This window comes from Lissotriton helveticus, chromosome 8, assembly GCF_964261635.1.
Source record: "Lissotriton helveticus chromosome 8, aLisHel1.1, whole genome shotgun sequence".
Taxonomy (NCBI): Eukaryota; Metazoa; Chordata; class Amphibia; order Caudata; family Salamandridae; genus Lissotriton; species Lissotriton helveticus.
The window spans coordinates 257,464,407-257,476,461 of record NC_136069.1 but is presented as its reverse complement, the minus strand read 5'-3'; the positions used below and the strand labels follow the sequence as shown (position 1 = coordinate 257,476,461).

Genomic DNA, 12,055 nt, shown 5'->3' with positions numbered 1-12,055 from the left:
TTTTATGGGAGGCAAGCAATCATCCACATGCTTCCAACAAGATTTTCTCCATCGAATGGCATGTCAAGGATCTTGGGCTGCACTTCAGGTGAAACGATGTTGCCTTGAGCCAGCCTTGGCGATGTTTGACAGCAGCTCCTGCCATATAGCGAAAGGCAGTAGAGGAAATATCTGTGGTCACATCGATGATCTCCAAGGAGGCCTTCTCTCCATCCAGCATTATCTCATTTGCATCCTTTTTCTTGTCTTCTGGGATAAAGTCCAAAACCTCAGCATGTCAGACCACATCTGACGGTCTTACCTCCACAAAATGGCCAGCACCATGGAAGCCCTAATCGATGTTGCTGCCATAGCCGAGAAGCGATTGCCGATATTACCCAACCTTCTACCCTCCATTTCTGGAGGGCCGAGCAAGAAGTAGACACATTTTTTTACCCTTGTTGGGCCGCCTGCATTATAACAGAGTCCTGTAGATGTTGGCCTATAAGACAAGTTGGCTTGTTGTCAGGGGCGTTATATTTTTTATCTAGTTTTCGAACCACAACAGCCATGAAGCCGGCATCTTCATTAACTTCAACCCCTCCTGCCAGACATATTCCATGATGGGGATAGATCATACAGTGTGCTGAGCCAAATCCTTGAAGTCATAAAGAAAGCATTTGGTTCGCTTGGCCGGGAGTGGTAAGTAGAAGTGCTTAAATGCTCTCTCGAGGAGCTCATGAGAGCCACCAATATCAGTTGGAGGTGAATCTGCTGGGGTTAGGGGTTGGGGGTAGGAGACGGAGATAATGGTTCTACACAGACATCCCTTTCTGGGTGCTCTGTTGAGTCAAAAGGAATTTCATCGTCTTCAGGCTGCTGGTCTCCACTGCCATTGGTACAGGCATCCTGAATAGGAACAGGTGGTTACACAGACCTTTCCTTCTGCTGCCTCCTAACATGGCTCTTTGACAGAGATACCACCTCAGGAGCATTCACCCACATCGGAGTTTGCTGCATTTGGACGCAGGGCTCAGATAAACTTTTATAGCAGTCATTAATCAATGAGCAAATCGGTGACGAATGATATAGGGACCACAACAGAGACCCCCTGGCCATAATGCTGTTCTTCCTCTGGTTCATCGTAGGGGTAGTGCTCCAGGAAGGTGTCATATTCTTGAGCCAGCTCCTGGCATTAAGATAATTCACCTTTTAGATAGGCAGAAGGGCCTTGTTTATTATCCTTATCCTCTTTTTCTTGAAACTTGACAATTAGTTGTGAAGGCTGTATGCAGGGCCAATGAGACACTCATTCCTGGATTTCTACATCTCCAGCAGGTTACTGGGGGTAAAGGAGACACTTTTGAAATTTCATGATGAGCAGGCATTGGAATGCCCTTTTCTGTTATAAAAATGATGCCTTTTACGACTGTCGAAAAGGTTGTTGACAGTGCCGCCGACGGGATCGTCTAGGATATTGCCCTGGATGGAATCTTCGTCGACAGAGGCAGCAGAGTTGGAGCTGAGGAAGTCGACAGAGTTGACGTCGAAACTCTTACCATCATCAATGACGATGAAGTTGTCGTCAATGTCTTCATCGATGACAATGATGGGATCATAATCATCCTGATTGTCAGCATAGTAGATGCCGCAGTAGTCACTGGGACTGAAAGGGAGTCATGCTCTGATGCCTTTCGTGCTAATGAAACGACCTTCAACAAGATAGTCGTTGCCAATAGATCCGTCGGTGAACGGATTTTCTTCATAGACAGTTCATTGAAAGGTGTGTCGGGAACAGATGCAGGTGAAGATGGAGGTCTTCTGTGAGAGGAAGAAGACTCAGCAGTCTTCTTACTTTTCGGCATCTCAACACTAGTATCCCCGCTATGGGATACTACCCTCTTTACGTCCTTGTTGAAGCCGGGGAGCCCCTCGACGTCGGCGACCGAGCCGGGGTACCTTTAGGTGAAGGTGAATGAACCAGAGTCACTTAGGACGGCGAAGGCGACAAAAAGTCCTTTTCACAATGTCGAGGAGCCGGAGAAGGTGACCTCAAAGCCTTTCCCTTCAACAAATGATGCCAAGAGCAATGCTTCCTCTTCTTATTATGCTTGCTCAACTTCGAAGCGTGGAAGGTCGAAGACTTCGACTTCGATTTGGACCTTTTTCAACCCCTGTTCTCCTTCCTTACTTTAGCCACAAAGAGCTTGGCCTCACGCTCTTTCAAGGCCTTCGGGTTCCTCTTGCGACAGCATGAGCAACCCTCCACGTCGTGGTCCAATGACAAACACCGCAAACAGTCCTCATGGGGGTCAGTGATGGACATATGACCCCCGCACTCTCTACAGGACTTGAATCCCGACTTTCTCAATGTCGCCATCTTACAGCTACAGTTAAACCTGGAGAAATTACAAAGTAACCCAAAAACAGTATGGAGAGTCTCACAAAACCATTACGCGTCAACGGCGTGGAAAAAATGGAACGGACGCCATCATGCCGACGAGGCTCTCTTAAGGCTCCGGTGACATCATGCGGAGTCGCGAGCGGAGCCATGGCATTGTGACGACTTTGCCGGCGAGGAGAGCTAGTAGGAAAGTTTCCGCGGAATGCTGGCGCAGGAGATATTGAAAAGGTTAGGAATCCACAGGCAGATGTATCCATCAGAATAATCACCTTGTTGTTCTGGATCTTTAGTGGGCAGGGGCTTGTATACAGCGAGATTTACAACATTGCACCTGAATGCAGTCACTACCACAGGTATGGACATATTGTTAACATAGGAACAAGGTGTAGGTATGTGGTCAGATCATACACACTACTAGTGCTTGGAGGCTCGGCCCATGATGTTTCTAAGCCTATGGCAGTTTCCTTTTGCAAAGCATTGTTGGATCAATTGAGGATCAAAACAAGCTTCTCTTGCAGACCGAATAACCTTCTTTGGCTTACCTGTGAATTCACTCACTTTGGAGAGATGCCTGTGTAATTCTTGCAAAGCATATTACGTCCTGATAATAATTCTGGAGACATATGATTGAATAATCTATGATTGAGATAGATGATGAGAACATGGGTGTATATTTATTCTGTGTGTAGAATCATACTACTGTCTGCAGAAGGACGCAATCTGAAACATTTAAAAAATGTAACAATAAACAGAAATCTTTAAAAAAAAGAAAAAAACATGCAACAGAAGAAACTGAGAAATGTTCACACGGTTTGTACGAAGGTAAATATCCGAGAACAAAACAACTAACATATTAAGAGTTTTAAAGAATATGTATGGAACATGCAGACACCAATCTAATGAAAACGTATGAAGCAAACAAGCATTGGCAAAGCCACTAGGTCTGGCGTTGCCTGCCAGCCTTTTGGCTTTGGTAATTCTTGTTTTGTTCTGTCCTAATTTTTGCAAAACTTTATTGTTGGAGAAGCAGCCAGACTATCAATCTAAAAATAAAAATTGTCTACAGCCAAAAATATTTCTGGGTAAAAAAAATGCACACATTACTATAGTAGTACCTGATACCGAAGAGGACTACTTTGGGTGTGCTCCTTGTGAAAGCTTTACAAGACTGATGAGCACTAATTAGGGCACAACCGTTCCTGGGTTGCTTGTGTTCCATTTCAGGGTGCACCTGGCCTGGACTGTTCTCATTAAAGCAGGGTCAAGGATGATTTGCATATGGCTGGGCCCAACCTGAGTTGGCATGTTGTGCAGGATACAGATGGACTGGGATGTGGCCTCTAGTATTTGCTAGTGGCTGAGATTAATTCAAGCATTCCACCCATCACTTTTTTTATGCTTTCTAGTGAAAGAGCAGCATACTGTAACTCAAAGTGAAACCAGCCAGTGGCTTCAGCATGTTAACCCACTGTCCCATGATGCATGCTGAAGTGGCTGGAAAACAATTTGAATTACACAACAATAGATTAATGGGTGAAATCTGGCTCAAAACCTCTCTAAGTAACTATGATGTACACATAAATGTAGAAAATCAAAAGATCTTGGCTAACACCAGTTTCAAAAAACCCAATCGGTTTGCTGTTGGCTGCCAGCCTCTTGCTTTGCTAATGCTTTTTTGTAAGATTTTCTTACAGACAAAGAGGCTTGCACACACAAAGAGGCTTGCACAAACAGACAGGCTTGCACAGACAGACAGGCTTGCACAGACAAACAGAAAGAGAGGCTTGCAAAGACAGACAGAAAGAGAAGCTTGCACAGAGACACATACAAGCAGAGAAACTTGCATATCAGACAGAGAGGCTCGCAGAAACAGACAGGGTTGTACAGACAGAGAAGCTTGCACTAGCAGACTGGCTTGCACAGACAGACAGATCATAGAGACTTAAATAGACAGGCTTGAACTAGAGAGCCTTGAATATACAGGCTTGCACAGAGAAAGAGAGGCTAAGACTGACAGACAAACAGAAAGGCTTCCACAGAGAGACAAACAGGCAGACAAACAGACTCTGCACAGACAGACAGAGGAGTGCAAAGACAGACTGAAAGGCTCGCACAGACAGACAGAGGCTTGAACAGACAGACAGATGTTTGCACAGACAGGCAGATAGGTTTGTAAAGACAGACAGAATATAAAAGATAAACAGAGTTGCAAAGGTAGATAGACAGATAAATAGGGTTGCAAAGGTAGATGGACTGATAGGTAGGGTTGCAAAGGTAGAGGTACTAACAAACACATAGACATGGTTGCAAACTTAGATGGACAAATAGAATTACATAGATAGATAGATACAATATATATGATAGATAGATAGTACAAGAATATAGAATATTATTAATAAAATAGTTAAATGTCTATATAAGCAGGACATACAAAAGCACAAACGAAAGGCACACTAGAAAGCCATTAAAGCAGGACTTACAGACGTAATTGGATTACAAATATAAGAGCATTCAAGACCACTAAAAGCAAACTAGAAAGCCATGCAGACAGCACACCTTCAGATTAAATTGGTTTACAAATATAACTGTAGCCCTCAATTAAAATACAAACCAGAATAACATACAGGAGTACAGTTATAAATGCACTTCATTGTGTGCTCACTAAAAACATGACAACTTCATTAAAACAGTATGCTGAGAAACAAATGCAGTAAGGAAAAAAACCAAAGACCACTCCAAAAGGAATTTACAACACCATTAGCAGGAGATATGAACTGATAAAGCTGCAATGGGCCTTGTTCTCCACATAGGAGAGCTGGCAGAAAGCATTGGGTATCATATCAGACACTAAACATAAAGGCAACACCAGAGCAATAAAGAAGAAACAAAAACACTGGCACTGAAAAAACTACCTTGTTTGGGGATGTGCACCTAGTGAAAGAGCAAAATGTAGTTACTCAAAGTGAACCTACCCAGTAGCTAAAGTGGGCTGACCCCCGCCCCTGCTGTATGCTGTCGTGGGTGGAAGCAAAATGTGAATGACACACCAGCAGACTAATGAATGAATACACCTGGCTGAAAGCCCCTTTACATAAGTATATTATACGTGTATTTTTTTCCAAAAAATGTAAAGCAAGAAGTTTTGGCTAACATCAGACCTAAAAGAGGAGAGGAAAGGCAGCAAACAAGCAGTTTTGAAACCAACTGCTAAAAGGAAATGCACATTGGTCATTCCTCACAACAGAGAATGAGAAGCCTATTGTACAGAGGAGTGCAAGGCTAGAGGCTAAACAAAAAATGTGAAGTTACCACATCTTTTGACACAGAAACGCTCCAACTGAATACAATTTCACAACCAGATGAAAATATTAAGGACAACATAATAAAAATGTTATTCATAGTTAAAAAAATCTAAATTTTTAAACTAAGCAAAGAAAGAATTTCAATATACACTGCAATTTGTGTTGCTAGAATAGCCAATTGACTTTCAAAATATGCGATATACCCATAGTCATTAGACACATCAATGGTAATGTAAGCATGGTTTAATACATGGAAGCCAGTCGTCCCAGTTTTAAAACCGGTCTCTAATTTCCTGATAATAAACAAGCTCACGAAGCCGGAACATAAGAACTGCAGGTAATGCAGCAGCTTTGGTGTCTATGAGCATTTACAAAATGTTAATAACAGATTTGACAAGGATTTTGTGTCATATACAAAATACAATATTGTGTACCTGCAAAAAGTTTTTTAAGGTGGGACTGAATGACTGCTGGGTTAGTAGACTGTCCCAAAATTTCCAGCAGATCGTCATCGCCAATGAAGTAGAATCTAGGGAATGCAGACCGCTTTTCCTGTTGGAAGAACACATTTCAAAAATATATTTATTGTACTAGAACCAAGTACAACTGTTGCGCTTTATCTACAAAAAAAACAAAATATACCTCAAGGAATTCATTAAGAGATTTCTGGCATCGCTGAAGCTGATCGAGAATGGTAATCAAGGCATGCCTTATTCCTGCCCGGGAAGTCAATGATGTTACTCTGTTATCCCTTTTAATATCAGACATGATTGACCTAAAACATGAGAAGCAAAAATGTTTCATAGGGTCCATATAATATTATTAGTTTATAAATCCAGGAAGAGCATAGGCTTCTGTAGCATCAAAGGATTTCACCAAATTACACAATAATGACATGGTAGGTTGAACATAAAGAAAAGTAATGCTTCTCTTTTTTTAAATTTATTTTGAGGCAGACTTCCTTGATTAAAGAACAGCAGACCTGGGTGGGTGAACCCACACTACTGCAACCCAACTGCATATCATGCCCTCACCAATGTCGAAGCTATGCTTTAGTTATTACTATTCCTAAACCTACATGGCTAATCATAAAAGCAAAACACTAAACAGGCACATGATACATATAAAGATAAAGCAAAGGGAGTTGATCTTTTCACAATGTTTTTTAAAAAAATGGAAAGGTCCGATATTGTATCATGGCAAATTTACAGTAGCAATATCAAATACAACTTATCCATAATGGTATAAAGCAAACATTTTATAAAGGAAAACAATACAAGGAAGAATTTACCTGAAATCTTCGTCAACTCTGGTAAAGCGTGCTTGTTCTCTGGGGAGTGCACCTCGACCAAAAATAGGTTCTAAATACACCCATTTTCTTTGAATCTGGTTCAGATTATGCAAGTACTCATCCAAATCAGCTAGCTTCCTTTCCCAGATAGACACTTTATCCTCAAACCCCTTGTAGTACGGTGAATCCTTTAAAGACTGCAGGAGGCAGCGATTGTCCCCAACTTGATTCACAATGTCTTTCCAGTCCTTAATCAGCTTGATAGTTCTGGACTGACTATCTTCGTACTCTGTTAATGTAAAGATTGAAGCAGCACCCCACAAATCAAGCTCCCTTAATGCCTCTCGGATTGTGATTTCACCCTGGGCTCGACTGTTCAAATCCTGTTTGAAACAAAACAAGATTACAAATGTCAATTAAATTTCCTTCAACATATTGCACAGCACCATTTATCATACCACACTGCCTTCATGTTAATATTGATATGCACAAAAATATTAAATGAATATTTGAGATCAACAATGTCACTTTTTAGGTGGTCAAACAAAATATAGCCAACAGACAGAGAATGGCAGCCTACATTTTAAAAATGTATAGGAATATATAGAATTCATAGGATCAGACACCTCATTTTCAAGCATGGAATCACATGGAGTAACATAAATAGAATTACATCTTGTTGAGGGCACATGAGGACATTAAACTAATATCGTGCTGTTGAAACACTGAACCAGAATGCAGTCCTTAGAACTAATACCTTGCTGTCAGCTTTGTTACGCAAAACGAGTTACCTTTTCCCAAATATATATGTATAACCACCGGGAAGACCAGTCCTGTCTGCTAAGGGATCTTTATTGGAACCATTGGCTGATTTCATAGATTACTTCCTGAGACCGTATGTAGCCCAATTAAGTTCTTACATACAGGATACAAGTGATTTGTTGAGAGCATCGCAAAACACTCCTTGGCAAGCATCGTATTACCTGATAACGATGGATGTTATTTCCCTCTATACTAATATAGGAAATGAAATGGGAAAACAAGCTTACAATTACTTCCTTCAAGACAGAAACATGAAATACAGCGATCACAACAAAATGCTGTTAGATATGATTTCTATTGTCTTGGACTACAACGTATTTACTTTTGGAGAAGAGCTATTCCGCCAAACAGTGGGACCGCAATGTAATTTTCTTTCAGTCCCAACTACGCGTGTTTAACGATGGGTTGGTGGGAGCAGGAAAAGGCATGGAGCCTAATGAATGAACAATCGACAAACAAAATCGTCAACTGGAAAAGATTAATTGACGATTTGTTAATAATTTGGGATGGCACTGTAGCAGAATTCGAGGAATACTTTCATGTTCTTAACAATTGCACAAAAGAACTGAAGTTTACATACACAATGAGCAATGAAAGGGTGGTATTCCTTGATACTGAAATTTATATCAAGGATAATCAGATACATAGAAAATCCACCGCAACAAATGCCACCCTAGAAGCAAGCAGCCTCCATCAAAGCTCCCTAATCTCCAGCATTCCATGTGGAGAATTTTTAAGGATCCATAGGATCTGCAGCGAAGAGGATGAGTGGATGTAACCAAGTAAAAAAACAGCAGAACGGTTCATCAAGAGGAAATACAAACGAATATGGTAACAAAATGCTGGGAGAGAACCAACCAAAGAAAACGAGAAGTCTAGCTGTAAAAAAGCCTGAAGAAAAACAAAAAACGGTACAAATACTGATGATAACAGATTTTGCCCAAGAAAGTAAACAAATAAAAAAAATCTTTAGGAAGAATTGGAAAATTCTGCAATTGGATCCAACTGTGAAGGAAATAGTGGGAAATCATCCCACAGTAACTTACAGAAGGGCAAAAAACCTCAAGGATCATTTTATTCATAGCCATTTCAAGGGAAAGAAAAAAGAAGACACATGGCTAAAAACTAAAGGATTTGTCAAATGTCATGCATGTAAAATGTGCCAGATTGTGAAACCAAATAAAGAGTTAAAATTGGCAAACAATAAAGTGTGGGAAATATGCAAATTAATCACCTGTAAAACACAATATACAGTATATGTAGTGGAATGTCCGTGCCCACAGAGACATGTGGGAAGCACTATCTGTTAGCTGAAAACAGGAATAATGGAGCATGTGAGGGCTACAATACATAAAGACCGAACCAATGCAATTTCAAAACATATGGAACGATTCCATCAGGGAGACTGGAAACAACTAAAATTCTACGGAATAGAGACAATTCCAAAAAGAGACCGGGGGGAAGATCGAGAAAAGATCCTCGGCCAAAAGGAATCGAGCTACCTCTTCAACCTAAGAACATTACATCCACATGGACTGACTCAATCGGAGGAAATGTATATTCATTTGTAAAAAAGAATTGTCCTCCACAATGAATTATAATGGCTGAATAAGAGGAATGATTATTAGCCCCACTGGAAGGGAGTAAATATGAGAATATATAAAGATTTCAGTAAAATATGGGACAATAAAGTTACTGTTGAAAAAATGAGGGAAAAAAAAGAAAAAAGAAGAAAAAACAGAACCAAAGAAGCTAGTGAACTGAAACATGAGAGGAGACAAATGAATAAAAAGAAGATATATAAAAAAAAGATAAAAAACGACGTAACATGTTTTAAACAGTTTGAGGAGGTAAACTGATGAACTTTCCAACAAGAATACAACTTAACACATTCCTGAAAGAAACAAACAGAATAATTGGAAACTACATGTTCCAGAGTGCAAGGGGCCACCTAAAGAGGAAATGACATCATTGCATTCTGAATATTTTAAGGGTGAATGGTTGAGGGCCCAGGTGATCGTGAACAAGGTGTTTGGCAACACCGAAACGCGTCGATCTGACATGCTTGAAAGCCCTTACTTAATGAAAATTAAAACCAAATAAAAAGTGTAAAATCATCATTTTTGGGAGTGCGGCCCGTTTTTCCTTCCGAGGAAGGTTTGGTGTCTGATTGCGTTGGCAATCATGTTCGTAACCCACCCCGACGCTAGGAGCAGACTGCGGTAAGGAGGTGATTCTACTTCCTATTTGGGCAACCGGGATTCCTGTGCTAGCCCCCGTGAAATATTCCTGGCTGAAAGGTTGCGGCGGTAAAAAGTTGGATCTGAGGGGGCACCGGACTGTTGACGTGCCTTACCTCCCAGGGTGCTTCTACACCTGCGCCTGTCTTCCACACCTACTCCGGCAGTGTCACCCCGTGGAGCATCTCCAATCACACAATGGACAACACTGAGGCATTGTGGGATATGCAGTCCTTGCATTCTGGACTACATAGGAGGGCCGGCTAACAACTGGGGGCAGAGCATGGTGAGCTCAACGGCCTTAAGGCAGGATCATCTACGTTGCAGCTGAGAAGCATTTTGAGGAGGGGCGCTGAGGAAGGCGGAAACGCCGAAATGCATTCGCCATGGACATTTCAACAATAAAGTGCTTCTTCAATCCTACCTTGGGGTACCTGCTCGTTCTTTGAAGGAAGTGAAGGTCATAATTAATGCGCTATGCCAGTGCGCATTTCAGCGTACCCCAGCCGTGCAAGTAGTACGAACATGCTGGCTGGTTCTGTGGAGCTTTTCTTTGTCTCATTGCGTTGGCAATCATGTTCGTAACCCACCCCGACGCTAGGAGCAGACTGCGGTAAGGAAGTGATTCTACTTCCTATTTGGGCAACCGGGATTCCTGTGCTAGCCCCCGTGAAATATTCCTGGCTGAAAGGTTGCGGCGGTAAAAAGTTGGATCTGAGGGGGCACCGGACTGTTGACGTGCCTTACCTCCCAGGGTGCTTCTACACCTGCGCCTGTCTTCCACACCTACTCCGGCAGTGTCACCCCGTGGAGCATCTCCAATCACACAATGGACAACACTGAGGCATTGTGGGATATGCAGTCCTTGCATTCTGGACTACATAGGAGGGCCGGCTAACAACTGGGGGCGGAGCATGGTGAGCTCAACGGCCTTAAGGCAGGATCATCTACGTTGCAGCTGAGAAGCATTTTGAGGAGGGGCGCTGAGGAAGGCGGAAACGCCGAAATGCATTCGCCATGGACATTTCAACAATAAAGTGCTTCTTCAATCCTACCTTGGGGTCACTGCTCGTTCTTTGAAGGAGGTGAAGGTCATAATTAATGCGCTATGCCAGTGCGCATTTCAGCGTACCCCCGCCGTGCAAGTGGTACGAACATGCTGGCTGGTTCTGTGGAGCTTTTCTTTGTCTGATTGCGTTGGCAATCATGTTCGTAACCCACCCCGACGCTAGGAGCAGACTGCGGTAAGGAGGTGATCCTACTTCCTATTTGGGCAACCGGGATTCCTGTGCTAGCCCCCGTGAAACATTCCTGGCTGAAAGGTTGCGGCGGTAAAACGGTGGATCTGAGGGGGCACCGGACTGTTGACGTGCCTTACCTCCCAGGGTGCTTCTACACCTGCGCCTGTCTTCCACACCTACTCCGGCAGTGTCACTCCGTGGAGCATCTCCAATCACACAATGGACAACACTGAGGCATTGTGGGATATGCAGTCCTTGCATTCTGGACTACATAGGGCCGGCTAACAACTGGGGGCGGAGCATGGTGAGCTCAACGGCCTTAAGGCAGGATCATCTACGTTGCAGCTAAGAAGCATTTTGAGGAGGGGCGCTGAGGAAGGCGGAAACGCCGAAATGCATTCGCCATGGACATTTCAACAATAAAGTGCTTCTTCAATCCTACCTTGGGGTCACTGCTCGTTCTTTGAAGGAGGTGAAGGTCATATATATATATATATATATTACCTACTGGCGGTCGCCAGTAGGTATATATAGTTAGGATTTTTTTCCTATGGGATTTTTGAAAATTCTATGTCGAATAACTTTGGCGTTTGAGGACGGAATTGGCTGAAATTTTCAGGAAAATTGAACATTTTGTTTCTGAGCAGCCCCTGAAAATTTGGGGGGGGTTTCGTCAAGGGGAGGCCGAGAAAAAAGGGGGGTCCCAAAACGCGTTTTTCCCATGCAATTTTCCATAGGGCGGTTGGACTCACTTTTAGCTCGAACGGCTGAATGGA

The 12,055-nt window shown here is 42.5% G+C and overlaps 1 protein-coding gene across 2 annotated transcripts in view; it reads right to left on the bottom strand.

The window, feature by feature from the left end:
• DYNC2H1 (dynein cytoplasmic 2 heavy chain 1) overlaps positions 1 to 12,055 on the bottom strand; it is a 1,763,151-nt gene that overhangs the window by 1,259,423 nt on the left and 491,673 nt on the right. For both annotated transcript variants that reach the window (XM_078657019.1, XM_078657020.1), the window contains exons 26-28: positions 6,977 to 7,359; positions 6,328 to 6,460; positions 6,120 to 6,237 (exon numbers count right to left, since the gene is read on the bottom strand). In XM_078657019.1, coding sequence (XP_078513145.1) covers positions 6,120 to 6,237; positions 6,328 to 6,460; positions 6,977 to 7,359 — 634 coding nt within the window. The remainder of the gene's footprint in view (positions 1 to 6,119; positions 6,238 to 6,327; positions 6,461 to 6,976; positions 7,360 to 12,055) is intronic.